Genomic DNA, 25,283 nt, shown 5'->3' on the forward strand with positions numbered 1-25,283 from the left:
AGTAAAAAATTCAAGTTAATATGTTAATCTCATGTGAATACGGAAACTAACATACCTGCCAATAAAGCTAAATATCATCGGGCATATAATCATGATGAGTGTGACGATAATGGCCATGAGGATAGTTCTGTATTCCGAAGCGCGTATCGCTGTGATCACGCCCGGCACAAAGCTGGACGTCTCATCCATCAGAATCCACATTATGAGGCCTGTGACGCCGAGAAGTCCCAACACGAAACCGTTTACCACTACCTTGATTAAGTGCTGATAAAATTTTGCCATGTACGATCGTTCAACACGGCTTTTGAGACAGTCACTTAAAAGTTCCTAAAACAAATGTATAACATTAGCATGTACAGAACAAATCTTTGCAATAGTTTCAATTTTCATTATTTTTAAGCGTAAACATTACAAATTGCAAATGTAATGTTCACAACCAGTGGCAGTTAGTTTGACTCCCTGTAATTTTTTAAGCATAACTTTATGTGTATGTTATCTAGACCAGTGGTCGGCAAACTGCGGCTCGCGAGCCACATGTGGCTCTTTGTCCCCTTGAGTGTGATTCTACCACAAATGACCACCTACGGACTAAAATAGTGACAGATAGAACAGTCAAAATGTCTTCGAATATAACCAACCAGCAAGTCAAAGATCTTAAATTGGTTTCAGCTTTATCAATAGTTGTTATATAATAGTTGACGAGTCTTGTTACATAAATGATACAGCACAAATTTGTACAATTTATTTCATCTACTGGTCTTAAAGAAGAACTTTTAGGATTATTGCCACTCAAAGGTCAAGCACGTGGAGAGGATAATGCTGCAATTGAGTGCATGGAAAAACGTCATATTCTACTCGATAAAATTCTGTCAATTCCAACAGACAGGGCGAAAAGTATGACTGGCGTAAGAAAAGAGTGTTACTATTTTGAAAGAAAAAAAATGATCACGAGATACTTGCTTACCATTGCATCATTCGCCAAGAAGCGCTTTATAAGCAGACATTTCCAGAAGAAATTTGCAAAGTTACGGAATTTGTGATTAAGATTATCAAATCCATTATAGCTAAAGCTCTTAATTGTCGCCAATTTAAAGAATTTTTAGTTGAAATGGAGAGTGAGTACGCAGATCTTCTGCTGTATAATAAGGTACGTTGGTTATCAAGAGGAAACGTTTTAAAATGTTTCGCTTCCTTATTAATATAAATCAAAGCATTTCTCCTTAAGAAGGGTGTTCACTATCCAGAAATAACGGACGATCAGTTGATCCAAAAATTTTATTTCATGGTGGACGTTGCGTCTCATCTAAATCAGCTTAATCGTAAACTGCGGGGGGAAGGAAACACATTTTTTTTTCAATGTTAGAAGAAGTTATTTCATTCAAAAACAAATTATCCCTTTTTGCTCAAGATTTCGAAAGAGAATCTTTGCTAACTAAGCCTGCTGAAACATTGCCAAGAAAATCATTCTGATATTGACATTTGCTATTTCAAAACAACAATTATCAATAAGAGGGAAGCTTTTCTCAGCAGGTTTCAGGAATTCAGAAACAGCAAAGCGACGTCAGTCTTTGTTAAAAAAAAAACCTCTTAATGCTGAGGTACCTAACAGAATTAATTTTTCCCCCTTAATATTGAAATCGGCAACTTTGAAATGCAATTGCTGGATTTAAAAATAAAGAATTATGGATCTCTAAATTTGAACGTCTCTGTGCTGATTGGACATATTGGAGAAAAATAAATATGAACATGGTTCATAGCACAAGTAGTCTGCTTTGAAAGACCTGGAGAAGGAAGACATGATGATTTTTAACACCTCGAATAGTATTCCTGACTCATATGATCGGTTGAAAAAACTAGCGTTTGCCGAAATTTCACTTTCCGGTTCTACATATTCATGCGAACAATCTTTTTCAAGCATGAACCTTATCAAGAGTAAATTGAGAAGTTGTCTTATTGATGAGAACCTGGAATCGTGCCTGAAATTAAAAGCAACAACATACAAACCTGACTTCCCCAAAATTTTCAAGGATATGGGTATTAAGTGTTTGTCATGATTTAATTGTATGGATACCTTACTTACAATTTAATTTTTATCAATAAATACGAACATTATCAAGTTTTATTCAGTGTACTTATAGTTTAATTAAGATTTAAAACTTTAATTAAAGTTTATTAAGTTACTAAACAGTGTACCTACATATTATAATATATACTTTAAGTTTAAGAAATTTGGCTCTCAGAAGAAATCTCAATCGTTGTATTGTTAATATTTGGCTCTTTTGACTATTGAGTTTGCCGACCACTGATCTAGACCAATGATACTCAACCTTTTTTTCTTCGGGCCAAATACATATTTGTAAAGTAACGCGGGCCGCATCACTACTGGTGTGACGAAAAAAATCATGAAATCCCCCGTTTTTCACAAAACATTTGAGATTTTAAAAATTATAAACTAAAACAGAATAATAATATACATATCTGTTCGTCAAAAATTACAATAGTGAAAAAAGAAAAACTAATAAATGTGTTTCGGGCCGCACATAAAAGCTTAAAGGGCCGCAGGTTGAGTATCGCTGATCTAGACTAAGGAATCTAATCCCGGACAATTTTAGATACCTTTGAATCCCGGAATTAGTAAACATAATCCCGAAACATTCGGGATTGATTTTTTTATCAATAATAATTAATCGGTATGTGTAAAAAATCATTATGTTAGTTACGTATGTACCTGCACATGTCACAGGAGGGATTGCCGGATGCTCACAAATAATAAATAACCATTTTTTGCTGCCATACACAATCGTAACAGCACCAGAAAAATAATAAATCCATTTAGTAACGAGTTATACGCCACTGACGTGCTGGCATGCGAACAGCGTCTAATCGTCGGTGTCACGGATATTCAGGCATGCATTTGTTTCTACCACGAATTTTATGAATGTATTTTTTTAATTTTCTCATTGAATTTAATACAAAAACATCCACGAATGAATAGCAATTATTGTTAGAATCTCGGAAAGTTTGTGAATTTTATTATATATACCTACATATTGTATTTATTGTCAATTAAATATGTTATTTGTATTTATTATCTTTTCTTAAATAAATAGATAAAACTGTTTTACTTTCACATAATTATTTATATTACAATATTATATACTCCATTAAACTTATGTATTTCTTTGACATACACAATATTAACAATAAATGTCTTAAATAGTATAAATTATACTAGACATTTTATGACTATAATAAAATTTTATATTAACTATCAAAAAAAATGCCAATCCCAGGATCATAAAATTGTAATCCCGAAATCCCCAGATCAAAATTTTGGCACGGGATTGCATTCCCTAATCTAGACTTAAATATGTGAGTTAAAGACATTTTTTCTACCAAAAAGAACATTATTATCACCTATTCAAAAAGTATTTAGGCATTTTATCAGTCTACTACAAAACAAAAAATAACTAGACACAACCAGCTGCCACTGTGCAAAATATGAAAAATATATTAATAAGAGAATTAAGTAGCATTGTTAAAATGTCTTCAGAATATAATATCTTTGAAAGAAGATATTGAGAAGAATCTTCAAAAGGTGGTGAGGAAGGTGCGACTACAAACTATACTCATTATATAATGCAGTGGCGAAGGTTCCATAGTAGGCGATTATTTAAAGCCTACCTTCTAAGAAAAATAGATCTTCAAGTAAATAGTTTAATTTAAAAAATAAATAAATACACTGAAAAATACATCCAATTGAGAGTCATCTATCGTCAGAATTTAGAAGTTTTATTTTATTTAGTAAGGTTTATAACCATATACCCATACTAGCGCCGCCTGGATTCAACTATATTATGAATTAATTTGAAGCCTTTTCCAGATCTGTTTTGTATGACTTCAGTCTCTTGGCGTCGATCACTGTCTGGTTTTTTATTCCGAAATCATAAGTTGTTTAGTTAGCGCTTACATCACTAGGGCACATTTATTCAAAATAATTGAATTGAAAAAATAATTTCTATGGGATTTAATCACATATAAATATTGATTGTTATTAAAAATATAAAATAATTTATCTCCCGATTTTTATTTATCAGTTATTTATACCAAAGTCTGTGTTTTAAATATAGAAGTATTTTTAAATGTCTAGTTTTGCAGGTTTATTTATAAATTGTTATGGAACATAATTTATACACAACCACGGATATTTTCAAAGATGATAGGTAATATATTTTGAGCGTAGGTATGTTACGTTTATAAATGTTTAGGAAAATACATAATTCAAACTAATTGCTTATTTATAAACTAATTATATCAAACTAATTGAGCTTTTGAAATTTCATCGATTTAGTGTACCTATTCATCAGTAGTATTTTTTTTTTTTTTTATTAAGGAAACAAGCAGTTACATATTGATTACTGAAATTTAAAATATAATAATGAAAAGTTATTGCAACCAGCAAAGTTATATTGTAAGTAATATTGGGTTATCTTCTTATTTCCCGTAAATATATCTGACAAGCGTGGCTACTCCACAGCCTACCTCTTTCCAAAAGTCACCCTTCGCCACTGATATAATGAGTTGGCCATGTCTCAAGGATGGAAGACACCCAACCATCCAAGAGGCTCCTATTCAATAAACCAGATGGGTTAAAGGGGTGGTTACGACACATAGACTGTGGTGGTTGCATTGTATGGAAAGTGACACCAGCATTGCCAACTTAGCATTTTTCTTGCCAGATCTAGCTTGAAAAAAAATGCATCTAGCTTATGGCATTTTTATTAGCATTTTTTGATGCCTTCTAACAGCTTTAAATTTTCTGAGAATGAGCTAGATTTTTAGTTTATTTATTCAGATATTTAATGAAGGTAGGTCGGAACTTTCTTGGCATTATAGTGATATAATGGCATCAGATATTATAATTTAATGTGTGCTTAGGCATGTGGCATCGAATTGACGATTATGAGAGATTCTACTCTCTGGTGTTACCTAATTATGACGTCTTATTGTAGGTTGTTACATTAATTAATTATTTTTTATCAATTTTGAAATGAGTTTTTGGGAAAATGGGGTGTGATTTTTATACTTATAGCTACCCATTTTTTCAATTCAAATCTAGCATTTTTTCCTGCCAAATAGCTTGTTTTCGTACCCAGTCTCGCATGTTTTTGTCAACGATAGTTGGCGACACTGATTGATACAGCCAAGGTGTTAGGAGGAGCTTGAGACAAACAAACGCATATCGTCATTGAAACTAGAAAATTGTGTAACTCCAAAAACACTACTTTACAGGAGAGACAAAAAACATTATGGTTTCCTATACAAATATATGGTTTTGGAGTTGAATCATCCATGATTTAACAATGTTACAATTTTTCTGGAATTACCAAATTTGCAAGATGGATATATATATTATCAATGGCCACTAGATGGCATTCAAAGTCAATTTTCGATTAAAACGGAGTTACACAATTTTCTAGTTTCAACGACGATATTGGGCTGTACAGATGACGATGATGTGAATATGTGAATCTGTCCGCATGGTCTGCGTATGGCCTCAGGGGAGTCCGTTTTGCCGGTTTCAATTTCAACTTGAATACATGGTAGAATTTCTTTGATCACATACAAGATAATACTATAAATGTATTCACTTACTCTTAGTTCATTGTAAATGCTCTTAGATTTGAGGGTTGCCGCATGAGATGACGCTATCCCGAAATCCCAACCGCAAAAGACTTTATGAGCAAAGACATTCTTCATTCCTCCAGCTGTTTCTATGAAGCTTTTTCTATACGAACGGGCCATACTGTAATTTAAAACATAACTTATTGGGTATCATCGTTATCGTATGACATTTTTGTTGTCTCCCCCCAATTATGTCCGATTCTAATAAGATCATATGGGCCTCCACAGAGTTGAGGTTTATATTAACAGATTTTGGTTTTACGAAAAATGGATGTCAGCCACTTGCTCAACCATACTTTGTTCATACTCTGACTCATACAAAATTGAAAAACAATGTGTACTTGCCAGACTCAGGATTCGACCTGGGACCCACAATGCTATTGGCTGACGCTCAGGCCATCGTGGGTGTACCTATAGTAATATTGCATTTCTTATTTTTTGACATTTTCATGTAATAAACCAATTTCTATTCTAGTCAAAAATAATTGAACTTTGAATGCCACTAGTTGCATTCATAATTCATATTAACTGGATATGTCGACCGATCTAAAAAAGTTACATGTGGCATTCACGCATATCAAAAGAAAAATTTAATGATGACCTTCAGATTAAGTTAAATAAACAGATGGAGTATTTCTACACTGAAATAATGCGAAATAGCTTGCCAAAGAATTTAATCCAATTCTGAGATTCAACACATCTACTATTCTATTTTTTCATAATGGAAAATTATTGTCCTATGACTGTGCTGGTCAGTGTAAATGGCATAAGTATCAAAATGACCTCGTTTTCGAACAAACTATGCCCAGCGCATCTATTCTGTACACAAGGCTGCTAACGGCCGCTATCGAGGGTAGTTTATCATATTTATGTATTGAGGTACTTATTATAATTGTCACAATAAGTTAGTTGTAATTGTAATAATAAGTACTTTTTTTAACAGCACCTCTCTTGGCAGTGTTAACTTTTAGAGCGAGATTGACAGTTTTGACAGTTTATATGGCTAACTTATTGTAACAATTATAATACATCAATCATGGCCCCCATAAGGGGGGGCTGAAAGGGCCCTAGCCTAGGGGCCCGGGCTCAGGAAGGGCTTGGCGTGACGCGTCGACCGATAAGTGAGATAAACACAGACCATAAATTTGCTCAAATAGTAAAAAAAGCTATTGTAGTTCAATAATTATTAATAATTAAAATATTTGATTGTGCGATCCAATTTTTATCTGTGTGCAACAACTCGACAACTCCATAATTCAAATGGATGTACATATTAAAAATACAAAAAATTGCTCAAATACACCATAATTTTAGCGCCTACACCATGGAAAACGCTACTGTAGCGCGTCACACTGCCTTTACCCTTAGCGATAGCTAAGGGGGCCGCCAAACATTCTAGTTTGGGGGCCCGCTTCAGGATGTGGGGGCATGACATCAATACATAAATATGATAAACTGCGCCCGATAGCAGCCTTGTGTATAGAATAGATGCGCTGGAATTGTAATGACTAATACAGCAGGTACAAATTAATCAGTTAAAGGTAGCAATAAAACTAATAATTTTAAGAACAGATTGATATTTTGTGTTTATTTAGAACCTGGAAATCGTCTTCTTCCCCTACTGCTAAAGCCAAAATAAAGATGACGGAAGATAGTCACCCAGGGGAATCATACAGAATGAAGGTCTCGACTCATACTCAGTGGTTTGGATTTCTCTGTACTCCCACAAAGGAGAGAAGGATTTAATAGCCATGCTATATATCAGCTTTCTTGAAATAATATTTATCTTTACAAAAAAACTCTCTTTTTTTTGATTTAAACATTTTCAATACCAGGATTTAGAGATTGTTAATGTACTAGTACAATAATTTTATTGTTAATAAAAATGATTACCTTATTGACAGTGCAATGAACATAGCCACATACATTACGAACATAGTGAATAAGTACGAATGCGGAATATGAAAGGGTTGGCCAGTTAATTCGTTCAGTGTGTTATTTGTGTAGAATCCGTAATACAGGGTCGTGTTTGTGAAGGATCCCTGTAAGGAGAGAAACAGTGGTGACAACCATGCAATATGTTATGACAATATCTATTTGACATACAAATACAGGAAAAAATATGAATGTTATTTGGCATCGGGTTGTTAAATAAAATTCACACAACACTTTTGCAACCGAGGGTGATAATTAATTAACAACAGCTTCCAATTAATAGTAATCAGATTAACTTTCATTTTAATTCATAATTACACCTCTTTCTGGTCAGAATATATGAGTGCAAACGCATTTACCCTAATTTACCCAAAATATAAATGGTATAATTAAATTAATTTTGTGTGTGAAAGAGAATAATGACTTAATAAAGGTGGCTATTGAGAACAGTTCATCATATTTATCTATTGATGCGGTTAATTGTTACAATAAGTTAACCGTCTGAACTGTCAAAAAGTGCTATGTTTTAAAAGCACCTCTCTTGGCTGTGTTAACTTTTAGAGCGAGACAGACAGTTTTGACAGTTTAGATGGCTAACTTATTGTAACAATTATAATATTATAATTAATATAGCCGACTATAGCTGCCTTGTGTATAGAATAGATGCGCTGGTGTCATTACAGAATCTTTCACCCCCTGTCAAAATTATATCACATTTTTGAACTTCTGTGTGGAATAGCACTTGAGTGGAATAGCACTCTTCATTTAAAAAAAAAATTGTTGAAAATTAACGATTTCAGACAACATTCTGATGGAATATTTAATTACGTATTAGAAAAAAATGATTTTATATTTTGTTGATTCTGACTTTTCAAGAACTGCCCTTATCCCTTTCATCACAAAATATGAAATTATCAGACCCCCCACCCTTCTTAGAATGTACCTAATGTCATATCGACCACAGACTTTTTGAGCAGAGCCAAAAGAAGATTTGGACAACTCTGTGAATTTCTATGTGAAATTTACTAATTCAGCTATCAGTCCGACTTGACCCTTTTTTACTTTACACATGTACGCATAAGCCGGCTCGTATGCCTAAACTCGTCTCGTTTGCAACATGTCGAATACGTCATCGTTATTCTCAAAACACATGTTACAAAATCGCACTACGCACATTAGTGGAATACTATATTTTAGTTTGAAAAAAAAACAACTAGTGTTACTAGCAACAAATTGCATGTGTTTCGAACTGCGAGTCGAAGTCGCCAGTGTTACGGTTACACATATGCATATGCTACGAATTGGATATTCATGTTTAGATGTCGAAGCTCGCCGGACGTCGCATCCCATACATATCGACGTTTCGAGACGTTACGTGCGACTGTCGTTCGGCGCCTATGTGTGCGGTCTTCATAATATGCTACATCGGTGCGACTTTACTAGAAAGTTTGATTTATGGCTGTGTGGCAGATGAGGCGAGTTTTGATGTGCAGACGGCTTACGATTAATTTGACATATTCAGTTTGTTTTTCAATTATCAAATATATCTCTTCCACACACAGAATATAAGGCATGTAAGATAGTATATCTTTCTCTATAAAAGATAATACAGCGATGACAGATTATTTATTTGTATAGTTCTGAATTCTGAAGTTCTGAATTAGATATTATAGACTCAAATACATTTTATTAATTATTAAGTTGTAAAATTGAACAAAACCAGGTAAATGTTAACTCAATTAATTTTATTATAATACATACCTCTGAATTTCCTTTTGGTTTTAATGTCATGTAATCACTTTGGTAAGACATGTGTAATCATTAAAATAATTAAAATATTAATTAAAAACGTCTTAATGATGGGGAAAATATTACATGTATAATAAAATTGAAGCCTCCCCTCAATAAATGATCTATGTTATATTTAGGCAGTTTTGAACTAAATATGCAACAATGATCTACATCACATCGCCTCTGTTTTGACATATTTATTTTTTTGATCTAGCAACATTAAGTCACTTGTTTTTGATCCGTTATGTTGGCCTCCCTACACCTATTGTTGAAAATTATTTGGCGTTTCACTTATGTATGCTCTTAAGGCGATACTTCAGTGAAACGGCAAATAATTTTCAACTATAGGCGCGACGAAATTTTGGACTTCTTCTCAACAAAATAGTTTTATTTGATTATCTCAAAATGCCCAAATGTAACATAGATCATTATTGAGGGGGGGGGGCTTCAAAAATTGATGAAGATGTGTTATGTTAAAAATTTTGTATATTGTTGGAATAGTGTATTTTTTATATCAATTTGAGAATGTCCCCCCCCCTATCCCTAAACTATTGTATAGATTTATCTGACCATACTTTTACAAAAGCAACCAATTCACCTAGATTCAAGTAAGTACAAAACTGATATTTTTCATAAGAGTTAGAAACGGGGGACACAGAATTAAAGGGAAGTGAAATAACTAATGGGTGTGGAGTAACAAGCAACCAATTTTGAATGTGGAAGATTATGGAATAAACTTGAACATGTGTCAAGAATACGTCGTTCTAAGTTTGTCCTTCATTCTGACAACTGCTCTCGGTTTAAGCACTGACTTTGAAGGTTGCAACACACACTCTATTGCACGTCTATAATGTACAGTACAGACTCTCACACATTCAAAACCCTGCTTCAAAATGTAGTATACTGGGGTATAGCCTATCTGAATTCTGTTTATTAATCTGTTCTGTGGTTAGAAGCATTAATTTCTCCCTCTAAATCGTTGGAAGAAGCTGCAATGAAAATTTTATAAAACTAACCATCAAATACTATCATTATTTTAATAGTTTGGGTTGATCAAACGAAAACAGTTCACAAAACTGTGGACTTATCGATACTGTATAACCTATTTTGCAGTAAAAATGAATTGGCCAAACGTTCCAGATATATTATTAAACTAACAATAGCCCACGACTCTCTGTTGTTATGAAGAAATATTGATCCGATTAGAATCAGTTCCAATCGATATATATCGAGATATATAACATTTCGTTCTAGGTGCGTACCCCTATTACTGCACTTTACCTCACAACTCCAAAGATGCTATTTGGCCACTTTGGCAACTATATCGAGATGCACACGTCACCGCGGCCGTTTCTGGAACTAAAAACATTGCTATTGCAAAGGATGCAAAAAGCGTACGACATAATACTGTCATCACATATAGCGTCATGCCGTAGATGTCAATATATAGAAGCCGAACAGTAGTGTACTATTTTCGAGAAGTTTAATCTTGTAATATCGGGACTTTTTTAGATATCGAAATACGACTTGAGCAGGTACTACAAATTTTGTTATATTTTTATTGATATACGGTGTTTCCTCCAAGAATTGATTGGTAAAATCATTGAAGTGTTTCAAGTATGTATGGTGTAAAATTATTAATTGAATTGGCGTCTAATATCCAAAGATATGTCAAGTCCGTAGAACTAAATCTTTCTAGTAAAATAAATGATACTACTTTTTTCCCCTTATTTTTGACCATGTCCGATCCTGATGGGATCATATGGGCCTCCACAGGGTGGAGGTTTGTATTAACAGATTTTGTTTTTACAAGAAATGGATGTCAGTTACTTGCTTAACCTATTAGGTCCATACCCTGACTCAAACACAAATTGAAAAACAATAGTGAATTTGCCTTTACTTTTAATTTTGGCATAGCCCGAAAACTGTTAACATTTCAAATATTATCGTATTTAATTTTGTAAAAACACGTGCAATAAATGAATGAATGCAACATTGAGAAGGTCAATATCAATACATCTCTTTTCAGACATCGAAGCAAACACCTAATATAGGATCAAACCATTAGCTTATAATATGATAATACGAGGGTGGGTCAATAAGTCCTTAGAAAAGCCGACAGGTGGCGCGACTAGTACTGTAAGTGGTTTGTTTTCATGCAGCGGCACTACCGATTCAGTATGCTGCGAAGTTTCAATCAGATTGGTCGGGTTGTTGTTTTTTATTTTCGTACATTTAAAAAAAAAATTTGCTTGTTTACAAAAATGGAGAAAATTGAGTTTAGAGCTGTTATTAAACATTTTAATATAAAAGGGTTAACAGCAAAGGAAATAAAAAATGAGTTGGATTTAGTTCACGGCATATCTGCTCCTTCACTTGCAACTATTTATAACTGGTTAAATGAATTTAAACGTGGTCGTACATCAACAAAGGATGAACCACGCTCAGGACGTCCTGTAGAGGTGACTACACCAGAAATGATCAATAAAATCCACGATATGGTGTTAAGTGACCGAAGATTAAAGTTGAGTGAGATAATTGAGGTTACAGGGATCTCAAAAGGTAGCGTCATTTCTATTTTACATGACAAATTGGGCATGAAAAAAGTTTCTGCAAGATGGGTGCCGCGTTTGCTCACAGTCGACAATAAACGCAATAGGGTGGTGGCCTCTAAAGCCCTGTTGTCGCTCATGCAACGCAATCCGGAAAATTTTTTTCGTCGCTTTGTGACAGTAGATGAAACATGGATACACCACTATACTCCCGAGACGAAAGAACAGTCAAAGCAGTGGATTGCGAAAGGCGAACCATGTCCAAAGAAGGCGAAAACCGTAAAATCAGCTGGTAAGGTTATGGCTACTGTATTTTGGGATGCACGTGGAATTATTTTCGTTGAATATTTGGAAAAAGGAAAAACAATAACAGGGGATTATTATGCATCTTTATTGGACCAGCTAAAAAACGAAATTGAAGAAAAACGGCCTCATTTAAACAGGAAAAAAATCCTCTTTCATCAGGACAATGCCCGTGTTCACACATGTTTACGATCAATGGCTAAAATTGAAGAATTGAAGTTCGAATTGGTCGACCACCCACCGTATTTGCCAGATTTAGCCCCCAGTGACTTTTTCCTTTTCCCAAACTTAAAAAAATGGCTAAGTGGACAACGTTTTTTTTCAAATGAAGAAGTCATCGATCGGACAAATGCTTATTTTGAGGACCTTCCGAAAACTTATTTTTCTGACGGTTTAAAAAAAATTGAGAAACGTCTAACCAAGTGTATTGAGCTCCAAGGAGATTATGTTGAGAAATAAAAAAAAAATACAAAAATAAAAACTGTTTTAATGCTTTTTTCTAAGGAATTATTGACCCACCCTCGTATGTAAAATATAACTAACCTGTCCAGAGAATATATCCAAGAAATGAAATGAAGTAGTCGGTATAACTTCGGTACTCGTCCTCATGTACAACACTTGTGGTATGATGATGAAAGAGATTATAAAAATGCTGACAACAATGTTCATGATGAACAACCATCTTAAAAATTTAAAGTAGGTCGCAACACCGGATCCAAAATGGCCTTCCACGTTCCTTATACTCTCGTACCATAGCTCCATGGTGAATAATAAATTTCTCATGTTCTGTTTCATCTGGAAGTAGTTATATATGTATATAAATAAATATCAAAGATGTTGAAGAAAAACCTTCTTCTAAAGGTGTGTTTAGATCAATGATTGGCAACCTACATTCACCAGTGGCGAAGGGTGGAGGTATGCTGTTAAGATCTGCCATAAATAGTGCATATTAATCTTTGTTAGTCATACGTCACATATTGAACTAAGATTACAATTTACAGATGGTGTTGGTTAGTTTTTAAAAATCAATCAATCCATCAATGGGCGACACAACAAAATTGTGCACACTTTTTCTTTCACATTTATTTGTTTTTGTTGGATTAAGAATACATAATACAGTATATTGTTGGGTTCATTCATTAAACCCTGTCTAAATCAAACGAACGTAGATAAAAAATATTATTCTATCTATAAAATATCCAAAGTTATGTATGATTTAATTGCATAATTTTAGATAGACGAGTATTTTTTGACTATTATCTATTATGGCATGGTGTTCGCAGAGTTCAATTGAATTTTAAAAACTAACCAACAACACCTGTAAATTGTAGTCTTATTTCAATGAAAACAAATACGTATGATTGACAAAGTTTAGTGTGCACTATTTATGGCGGATCTTAAGAGCCTACCTCCACCCTTCGCCACTGACATTCACTGAAGTGCCACATAATTAAGTGAGAATAGAAACAACGTTAAAACTTATCATAAAATACAATATGTGGATTCTCATTTTTATCAATCATCATAAATGTTTTTTCTTATTGTTTATGTTTACATGTGAATTAGCAATCATCACATTCTCTTTTATGTTCTATTTTTCCATGTAGCTTACATTGGTTTGGAAATAAAATTATTGTTAATTTCGCAATATAATAGAAGGCGTCAAATCAGTTTTGTCAGATAAGATTTATAGAATTTGTCAGACAGAGATCTAAACTAGAGGTGAGTTGGAAATACTGTCACCAGTGTGTGTACTCAAGTCTCGGCATGCAACTACCCATACTCAGTACGTGTGGCCCAATAAACTTGTTCCAAGAAACTTGATCGAACGCATGCGATGAGATCATCGCGATTCGTCTTTCGATACTATTGACATTAAATGCGCGCGAGCTAGATAACATAGTACACGTATGTCGAGCCGTGATACACTCAACTGTCATCATTGCTCTCTCTTTCTCCCCAGTTGTAAAGTTGGTATAGTGAAGGACAGAAATGGTGACAAGTTCGTTTTATAGTAATAACATGGAGTTAGTTTTAGTTCTAGTTGAGTATGAGACTGATAAGAATTTACGCGTTTATCTGTTTTTGTCAAGTCGAGTTTCTCGATTTTATAGTGTTATAATTGGAAATTGTAAACTGAATTCAAATTTTATGCGTGATTGTGTAAATGGATATAAACAATTTGTGTAAAAATGGCTTCTAAAAAGCACTGACACAGCCTTGCACGCCAAACGCTCTATATAAAATCCCAACTATATACTAGTAAGTATTTTGGAACAAGTTTCGATACTAAGTATTTTTATGTACTGGTAGTAATCTAAACTTTCCCGTGGCCCATGGCTTGGGAACTCGTGTGTTTTGGTGACTTTTGATCCAGTTGGGACTTCCTACTAAATGCTGGACTGAGATATGTAGACAACTGGGTGATTGTAAGTGATGCCTCAAAAACGGTTATTTAGAATTAATGTGTTATATCGTTTCAAGAATCAGTTTGCTTCATTAGTTTCGTCATTATTGACACAAGATTGTCATCAGGGACGTTTCTCATTATTGTTGTGATAATATGTTGTTTCATACCCTTTTCCACCAAAAGCTCAGTCTATATTTTGCCCTTTTGAAGTATCCTATGGGTCTGCGCGATGACTTTCGACTGACAGATGCCGATATCTTTGCTCTGATGTTTCTCTTCACCGTTAAGCATTGTGGCATATCTCGGAGGGCATCCCTGAAAGAAAAGAAAATAAATACGATATTAACTATTTTACAATATCATCAGTGGCATAATAACTCAGCCTACTTTAAGAACTTCTTCCATCTCCCTCTATCCCGGGCCAGTGTTTTCCAGGTGTCTGCACCGTCTGCTCTAGCATGCTTGTTGATGCCATTCAACCTACGAAGTTTGGACCTGCCAGTCGATCAGCGACCATCTGCCTGCTATTTAAGATGCTTTTCAGTAGCTGGCCACTGTCCATTCTTCCTACACTTTCGTTTTTTATGCCAATTTTCTCCTATTATTTGGGAAAAATGCCTTACAATAATATAACAAATTAGCAGAGTCAGCTGTCTTGCTAGGTCTTGCAGACAGCTTGACATTCTATCGACATGTGGTAGATTTTATTATAATAAGTGATACATTGTTGGCATCGTAGTTTTCGCTTTGGGATGAAATTTCAATCACCTCACGAGAGTTTGAGAATTTGCTGATTTGTCACTTTTACGATTTGCAATTCGTTACTGCCAATATAAATTTGGGGCCATTTGCGTACACATTTAGCTATTTGGGATTATAACCAAATGATATTTTGGCTTTCGGGATGTCGACTGACACCACCTCACGCTACTAGGCCTAGGAGAACAGCTGGCAATCGCCGATTGCTAATACTGATATTTTGATCAATTTATGTGTACCTACGTATATAAATCTTTCGTTATATCACGTGCATTTAAATATGACAATTTATACATCATAATCATTCAAATATAAATCAATATATGTGATTATCATAAATCGCGATCCAATATAATGTGAATTAATCTCCTATGTGTCCCCTTTCGATAATAGAAGAAGGTTAGCCATGTAAAAAATAAATATAAACATTAAGTTGTTCCATTGTTTATAAAAAAACAACTATGTACCTACTGCTTGCAGACATAAAATACTATTAAAAAATCAAATTTTGAACAAAAATTTCAGCCTTAAATAATATGACTTTTACCGGTGCAGGACGTTCATATCGAAACAAATGTTGATAAATAAAGCAATGCATAGATCTGAGAGGAGTGGAATTAGCTCGGAAAGGACTTCGTTTAGCAGTGGATCGGTCGAAGCTGATGAAGATAATGATGATATAAATGGGTATATAAAATTACCAAATCTGATAAGTACAGAAATTCATAGGACCTAGAGGAATAGAATCAGCATGGAGAGGCCTGCATCCAGCAGTGGATTGATCCAGTCTGATGATGATAAATCAAACTTTGATAAATGCAGTAATGCATATATGAAAGAGGAATGGAATTAGTTTTGAGAGGCCTCCATCGAGCAGTGGATCGATCCAGGTTGATTATAAATATAAAGGGTATATAATATTACCAATTTTGAAAAATATAGCAATTCGTATAAGCAAAAGTAGTAGAACCAGGTTGAGGAAGCCTTCATACCGTAGTGGATTGATAAAAATAGGTAGAAATTATATTATAATATCACCCGTTGTTAACACATTCCCGGACATGACGTCTATAAATGTCGTGTTTTGTGAGATGTGATATGACAGAACGTCCATTGACGTCCTGTTTTGTGGAACAGAATACGACACGACGTTTAGAGAAGTCGTATTTTGGATTAAACAATATGTTCCCTGCTACTTGTGTCACGGTGCGAACATATTTTCATTGGATAGTGTCGTATCTAAAGACTCATTTCTATATAAATTATCTAAATCGAAAATTTTAAAAATTAAAATTTTAATATGTCATATCATTAACATGTATTAGCTAACATGTGTCCACGAATATGTTAAATGGTGTCTGACACATAGTAATATTAGATTATTTCAAACAAATAAATATTTAAATTTGTTTCTTTGTTTGCATAAATAATCAAAAGATTCAAATTTGGCATATTATATTGTAATCCATGGAAATTGGTAGCGTCAAATATATTTAGGTGACTATTCAATTAAAAAATAGTGTGTGAACAGCCGTAAACAAGTATTTAAAATTAAATTTAGAATATTACCTATCATAACTCTATGGAATAAATCCAGTGAAGGCGTTAACAAAAAATATGTGCATTGTGAATTGTACCAAGATTATATTTTTATCACTGTCTTTTTCTATGTGTGGCAATGCGTATATACAATATGTGAATTAAAATAATTGGTTCTACCTGTCAATAAAGGATTAGAAGGTCTTATCCGACGAAAACACCATCTTGTTCGACGTCAACAGTACTATATCGAAACGCAAACATATGTAAGGAAATGTCGAATTTAAACGTCACGTATCTGTGAAATCATCAGATAGTTCTCTGTGTCCAAATCAATTGTTAGACAATTCGGGACCATACAAATTGAAATGAAAACGTTTAAAAATAAACAAGATGGCATTTAAATAAGAAATTGGTGTGTTATATAAGAGATAATAGTGTCAGTTATGTACAAGTGGAAAAGCGTTTATATAGTCGTGGGTGAACAGGGTTTGAATCTGGCAACTGGAGAATTCAGACTTTGTGTTTGGATCTGACATTAATTTATCTTTAAAAATAACCCATCCCTGTGGCGGCGAAAATCTACATCGGATTGTAGAGTCAATTAAATATAAAGAAATATTATCATACAATCTCAATTCTTCGGCGTTGGGGCTGTCTTCCATGAAGCTGTCATCCTTTTCCATCTGCTCAACGATTTGTTGTACCTTGTGCTCTTCTGTCAGGGTTCCTTCGACAGTCTCCGACAGCAAACCAATATGTTCAGTGAATTTACCGCCTAGAGTGCCTGAAAATAATACGAAAATATAAATTACATGAAACTAGTTTTTATTTTATACCACAATCAGTTATTATATTTCCATCACATAGTTCTTCTAAGAATCTCTGTCTCTCACCAGTCTACATGTTTCATCCATCTCTTTGATGAGTATGACGTCATCAGATTTATCAAAAGCCATCGCCTGCGATGGATCACCTATAATTGACCAAGCACCAAGAAATGGTCTCACATTTAGTGGACCAGAAGGAAAACGGAGGGCGGGAAGACTTTGTCTTCAGATGCGGTGGAGAAGTCTGCTTGAGGCAGTCAAAGTCCATCTGCAACTGTAGCACCAGAAAAAAATAGAACTCCATTTCAAGTTATTAAATTCTACAGATTTCATTGTTAGTCGATAGCTATTTTTCTAACAAGATAAATTAAATATAGCTATAGTGTACCAATATGCCTGGACGGAAGAAAATTGATAGCGCTTTGATGAGCATTTCGGTGAAGAGATCTGGCCCTTCGAACAGTCTGCGTTGTCCTTAATAGTTCTTCATGTTCGATGGCATTCAGGCTGTCTGTTTCCATGCTGATACTTCTCCCAATTGTGGTTTGTGTGGGTGGTGGCCGCTGAGACATTTCAAATGAGGTCCTGGGTTCCAGGCCTTCGCTTATTGTGTCTACGCGGTTGCCACGCCGCATATTTGTCTGAAAATAAAATGTTAACATGGTATAAAAGAACTGTTAATATTTTACACATAATAAAGCTTAGGAGTGACGATTGTATTGTGTGATCACTATTTCCTGAACTACGCATAAATTTTGTCACCAATCAATCTACAATAACGTAGAACATATTTGTTAATTTTTTATTCAAGACTGAATACATATCGACTGTAGAAAGGAAAAAGGGCGTAATCCACACAAATCAAATTTTACAGGAGGCACAAAAACGTTTTTGTTATGGTTTTCGGTCAAAGTTAAAATATAAAAGAAGTGCATGATAAATAATAATTTGGTTTCTATTGCAGGCCTTGGATTACAATTGAATACCAATAACAATATGAGAGAGGAAGTCCAGTGCATAAGGTGCTGGGCTTTCACCTGGGGGCTCCGGGTTCGATCCCGGTGAGGTCACGTTATATTTACATAATCTAATATGTGAATTCCGCATGCCTGGGAGTTTTACCACTGTAATTGGGCTTCACAACCTGTTGTCGTATTTAATAAAAAACAAAATAATAAACTAAGACGATCGTAAGTGTTATTGAGGTGTCTAAGGGCACCCTAAATTCTCCAGATTATCAAGAAAATAAAAGTTCACCTATATACAACACCATTGTAATCAGTATTGTGCTACAGTTCTGGTAACTGTCAGTGATTACCAAAAGCTACAGTTTTTTGAGGGTAGAATCTTGCGATATATTTTTGGTAGGCCAAGCCGAGGATAGTCACAATAATCATGAACTCTACAAGTTCTTCGACGAGCCTGGCATTGTTAGATTTATCAAAATCCAATATGTGCAATGGGCCGGTCACGTGACACACATGGATGAACATGCGTCGATAAAGTGTTTCAAGTTCAATGGTCCAGAAAGAAAACGGAGTGCGAGAAGACAACAATTTCGGTGACAACTGAAGAAAGAGAGCGAAGGACCCAACAGAGTGGAGGAGTCTGCTTGAGGCGGCCAAGTTCTATCCTGGACTGGTGCCAGATAAGAACAAGATTTGAGAATATAGCTAATGTTTTTTATTCGAATACAATCCAAATTTATATTTTTCATTATTATGAGCCAATCTGATGGTCAGTAGAATATGGTGGATGTGCTATGTCCCCCCCATTTAAACTGGTCATAGTTTTTAGAGAGTCGTGCCTTACGAGGTCTGGCATTTTTGGGATGGGAAACGGTACTTCTCCTGTTGGCCAGGATTGGTCTTTTTTTCTTCCTTACCTGGTCCATGGCGTATGCCCAAAGCTATCAGTTGAAGAAAATTTACGCATTACTTATGGAATGACACAATATTTATTGGATTTTTTTCTTGTAAATTCAGTTTTGAATAAAAAAATAATTAACAAGTGTGGCGTGACTACACTGCATCAGTTTTAACCCATTCACTGCATCCAACGCAACTGGTGTGTTGCCCATCAGGTCGCCATTAGATATAATTAGCATGTTATTTAAATGTGGTAATTAAATATTAATTAAAAGGTTTGCAGCGAATCGGTTAAAAAGAAGGATGGTGGTTGCACTATTGTTGCAATATGAGCATTGCTGGAGTATTGTTATACATATTATGAGTATTGTATTCTAGTTTAAGTTGTCGCAGTCAAAAATGTTGAGTAATCCTGATTCTACTTTAAAATCAAATTTAGTAGTTAATGTCATTACCTTAATTGTAATAATAAATCTGGTAGTCATTTCTTGTCAGAATTTGAAATACCTCGGATAGCACAGTTATTAGAAATTACAGACAATTGGGTCAGTAACTCAAATAGTTATGAGCACTAGCTTGGCAAGTGAAGGATGTGTCTAAATCACACATGGTCCTTGGGTTTTTCTAATAGGTGTTTTTCTGAGACATTTCCAAAATTATTTACGTTCGTGATGATGTTTCATAAATTATAGACTTCTATAATATTGTAGAGAAAATAAATCATTTATTATATAATAATTAAAATCATAAAAGGTATTTTCATATTTCATACATAATTATATTAATGTACTTCTGTCATGCTGGATATTTCAATTTTAAAATACATTATTTCGAAGCATTAACGGTATTTTGTGTATTTTAAAATAAATCCACTTGAATTATTGAGTTGTCGGCACACAACATCATATTATTATGAAGCACTGATCACGACCCTCTTTTGTGGTAACATGCAACCCTTCTACATAGTTGATAAATAGCCATTTTTATTAGTCAGAAAACAAACATGAAAATAATTATAAAATAAAATTCTACAAGTGAATTATCATTTAATTATATCAATCGTCAATCACATTAAATTGCATCGGAAAGCCACATATTTTAAAATATTAACATTCTTTAAGTAAAATAGCGCCCTGAGGACAACTTTTTTACTATAAAAGAAAATTGTGGTGTGTGTTTATTTCACTTAAGCCTCAATTACATTGAGCTTCTTTACGAGCTGTTTATTGGCGAATTTAAAAGCGGGCGATTCAGCTACTGCGATTTGATGATTACACACAAAACTTTCCATTCGCTGAGAAGCCACAAGCCAGCAACTATTTTGACGGAACGTAGTTGGTTTTTTTACCGGGAGGTTGGTACTGCGCTCTACTGCGCAGACGCAGTAGGCCCACATGCCGGCGTGTAGCGTGTAAAGTCGACCGGCTTTCAACTTTTCTCGGTAGAGTGTTTACAACCTGCTTATTAGCTTATTCGATGATTACACTGGGCGACTTTACAGGCAGATTGTAAATTCGCCAATAAACAGCTCGTAAAGAAGCTCAATGTAATTGAGGCTTTAGTCACACACTGACCCCTCCCTAATCCAAAGATTTTTCTGCATTATAATGTTGTAATTTGTCATAGTATAATCATTTTACAGCCATACAATTCAATTTTGTAAGCTACCTACTAGAATGGAGTAATTGGAGTTACTATTTTATTACAATACAAGTAAGAAATGTAAAAAATATATAAATACGACCTTTTTAGAATTGCTACCTCTGCAACCGCTATTCATAGAGATACAACGTTACATGCGAAAAGAGAATTTTTTAAGAGGATTCTTTAAGTATGCCTGATGCAGTGGCGAAGGGTGAAGGTAGGCTGTTAATATCTGACATAAATAGTGCACATTAAGCTTTGTCAATCACTCGTATTTATTTTTATTGAACTAAGACTACAATTTATAGACGGTGTTGGTTAGTTTTTAAAAATCAATTAAGTACACCTTGCCTAAACTAAACTATATTAGTTTTGTTGTGTTATGCGTGATTCGACAAAATAGTGCACACTTTTTCATTCATATTTATTTATTTTTGTTGAATTACGAATACATATTACACATGCTGTTGGTTAGTTTTTTAAAATTCATTAAGCCCTGCCTAAACCAAACCACTTATTATGCATGGTTTAATGGCATAATTTTAGATATTTTAAAGATGGACATTTATTTTTTTGACTATTATCTATTATGCCTTGGTTTTCACAGTGTTTAAAAGAAATTTAAAATCTAACCAACAGCATCTGTAAATTGTAGACTTAGTTCAATGAAAACAAATACATATGACTGACCAAGTTTATTATGAACTATTTATGTCGGATCTTAACAGCCTACCTCCACCCTTCGTCTCTGGGCCCTGAAGTAACTAAAAACAATCAAAAAGTGAGTTAGTGCTTTGTTCGTTTATGGGTAATTTTTTTTTTTTTATTAATACCTATATTACTTACATCTTATTTTGTTCTTCCGTAATTATTGGATGACAAATATCGTCGACACTTATTTCACAGAATTAAAAACGACGACAATAACAAAGAGGTTTAGTCAAAGATAATATTGTCTACATTAGTCACTCAATTAAAAATAATATTGAAAGGCTATGTACTTATATAGAAAAAAAAAACATTCTAACAATTAGTAGACATAATTGCAATATTGAATACTCAGGTTGAATGGTTATTAGACACTTAGTTTCAACAATGTTTGAACGTTTTGGGTGTAGCGAAGTACTTGATTGTATTGTTGATAGTAATATTATATAAAACGAATGGATACCGCGTACCTAATCTTATCATCAGAATTTATCTTTATTGTAATTTATTACTAAAGCTAATTCCATCCGCTAATTACAAATGACTCAGCATATCTATTGATTGGATTGTAATTAGATATTAAACACTGCACAAAATATCGACTACGAAGAAACAATCGCAAGTTTAAAACCAACTAAACTAACATTTAATTTAACACTTGCCAAATTTAAAAGAATTATTTTAATAAAACATACCTGCTATTATCCTTCAAAGAAGAATTTTACTAGAAAATTCTTCTATTATAACATTTTTGGTAATGTAAGCACAACTAAAGAAACGTAGAACAAAATAGAATAATATTATAGGTTATGTTCACTTTTAATATCTGTCAAAACTTCAAATCAGCTGTTTTTATTTTTACGACACACCTACTGCGAAACAAAAGAACGTCTGATAAACGAATTTAAATTATTCAAATAAATGAATTTCAAATAGTCAGTTTGTAAAATGCAGACGTCATATATTATGAAAATTGAAATAGATACAGAAATAACTGATATAATATTTTACATATGGAATAATAAATAATAATAAATCGTAAAAACAATCATCATGATGTAAACAAAAAATTGTGGCCGAGTGTTTAATTTTTCTGGCAACACTGCCGAATATTTTCCGACACATTTATTTTTGTTCAATGTTTACGAGAACGTAAATTTGAAGATATTATTACAAACACAAATATTTGAAATGATATATTATTATGTAGTAAAAGTGTGAATATTTTTTACCTTACGTTATATTTTTTTGTTCGTTATAATACGGTTCTTTTAAATATCAAAAATATTTAGATACCTATCCACTTTGCTAATTTACCTACCTCTCCTATTGAGTACGTACGTTTTTTCTCACGTAGGTATGTTACAAAAATAACATATGAGCTGAAATAATAGGAAAGTACATATTCGCTTTATATTGTGATGTTGCAGATGTTCCCAACAATTTGCCCATGGGGGTCTTCTATTTGTGTGCGTTACGTGAATTCCTAATCCCAGACGGTGTCTACGGGTCCATCTCGACTAGCTTATCAAATTGTGAAAATACGCTTTTGGTAGGAACTATCTGAAGAATTGACCACCTCATCTGCTACATGTCATGCAAAACCAGAGTCGGTTACTACCAGAGACGTCCCATGGTGGTAGGCAAGTCATGCGTTGCTTACGGGCAGCACATAATAAAGGGCGGCAAATGAAATAACGAATATGAATATTACAACTTTTGAGATAAGTGACGGTTTTATATGAAGCAGACGATACGGATTCAAGAGTGAATAAAAAAGAATGAAGGTTATACGGTATATTAAGTTTCACCAATATTGGTTATAACCACAGAACAGATTAATAAAATAAAAATGTGAAAGCCAGTTTCCCTGGACCAAGATGTCGAAGCCGTGATATTTTTATTATTTTATGACCCAATCCAAAGAACACAAAGCGCGCCGACAGTCCTCAAATATTGAATTTTGTTAACGTGACAAATACATTAATATTATACGGACGTAACTATTCAAAATATCATATTTTATAACGTTTGTTTAAGTTTATCCCAGGAAACACAAAATTAATGAGAACTGGCTTACCCTACTGGGTGTGGTATAACAGACAACGGATCTCGAGTGTGGAAAATATGGGATAATCTTAAACACGTCGTGTCGTATGTATGATAATAATATGCATTAAAGTTTGTTACGTACTTAAATGTTACGTGCATCCAATATTGAGTGACGTTATATTTGGGTTTTACGGCTTGACCGCCATAAAATACCCTGCTTCAAAATATTGGTCCATGGCGATGTCTTTTCATTTCTGTTTATTAATCTGTTCTGTGGTTTATTCCATATTGCACCACACTCAAGTTCTGAAGCCTGTTGATACCACACCCGGTAGGGTAACCAGCGCGTCTATTCTATACACAAGACTGCTATCGGCAGCTATCGAGGGTAGTTTTTCATATGTTTGTATCGAAGTATTATAATTGTTACAATAAGTTAGCCGTCTAAACAGTAAAAACTGTCAATCTCACTCTAAAATTTAGCACATCCAAGAGAGGTGCTGTTAAAACATAGCACTTCTTATTAATAACAGTCACAACTAAGTTATTGTAATTGTTATAATAAGTGTTAATACTTCGATACAAAATTACCCTCGATAGCTGCCGATAGCGGCCGATAGCAGTCGTGTGTATAGAATAGATTGGCAGTTATCATTAATTAATATTCCCTGGTTATAACGGAACATTAATTATTAGGTATTAATGGTATTATGTACGGACAAGTTTACTATAATTAGGCTTACCATAATTATTATGAAACTCTAAACCAGGATATGAACGGGAGATAAGGCAAAGAAACAAATTTAAAGAACAAACATTGTTTATTATTAAAAGTATGTAGGTACAAAAGCTGAATGCAGAATGTTTGCTGCAGCAGAAATTTAAATTGATTTATTTATTGTACCAGTCGTACTTCTCTCTGGAATGAACTTTTTTCAGCACTTTATCATTTTTTTAAAATTTTCTAATAAAAAAATTGCATGTACCTAATGCTAAAATAAGTTCAATTTGCAGTATACAGCAGTATAGTACCTTTTCGTAGTAGCGCCCATACCGTAGATTCCTGCATACGGCCTCGGTCATCCGACCAAATGTGTTTCATGATCGAGAAAATACGCTCTAAAGCTGCGGACGTTCCTGATAGACGTAACATATTGCAGTGGCGCACTCAGGATTTAATATTGGGGGGAGCCCAAGGAGGAGAATC

General features: G+C 34.0%; 1 protein-coding gene across 1 annotated transcript in view; it reads right to left on the reverse strand.

Annotated features, from left to right (window-relative positions):
- LOC147070028 (transmembrane channel-like protein 5) overlaps positions 1-22,917 on the reverse strand; it is a 34,092-nt gene extending 11,175 nt beyond the window's left edge. Inside the window, exons 1-8 of the mRNA XM_085949369.1 lie at positions 22,720-22,917; positions 18,193-18,445; positions 17,605-17,761; positions 14,844-14,991; positions 12,810-13,061; positions 7,579-7,727; positions 5,656-5,806; positions 56-327 (exon numbers count right to left, since the gene is read on the reverse strand). Coding sequence (XP_085805495.1) covers positions 56-327; positions 5,656-5,806; positions 7,579-7,727; positions 12,810-13,061; positions 14,844-14,991; positions 17,605-17,761; positions 18,193-18,439 — 1,376 coding nt within the window. The 5' untranslated portion in view covers positions 18,440-18,445; positions 22,720-22,917. The remainder of the gene's footprint in view (positions 1-55; positions 328-5,655; positions 5,807-7,578; positions 7,728-12,809; positions 13,062-14,843; positions 14,992-17,604; positions 17,762-18,192; positions 18,446-22,719) is intronic.
- Between the last annotated feature and the right edge of the window lie 2,366 nt (positions 22,918-25,283).

Source organism: Rhyacophila brunnea, unplaced genomic scaffold (genome assembly GCF_057557595.1).
Source record: "Rhyacophila brunnea isolate RB1 unplaced genomic scaffold, BYU_Rbru_1.0 scaffold_22, whole genome shotgun sequence".
Classification (NCBI taxonomy): domain Eukaryota; kingdom Metazoa; phylum Arthropoda; class Insecta; order Trichoptera; family Rhyacophilidae; genus Rhyacophila; species Rhyacophila brunnea.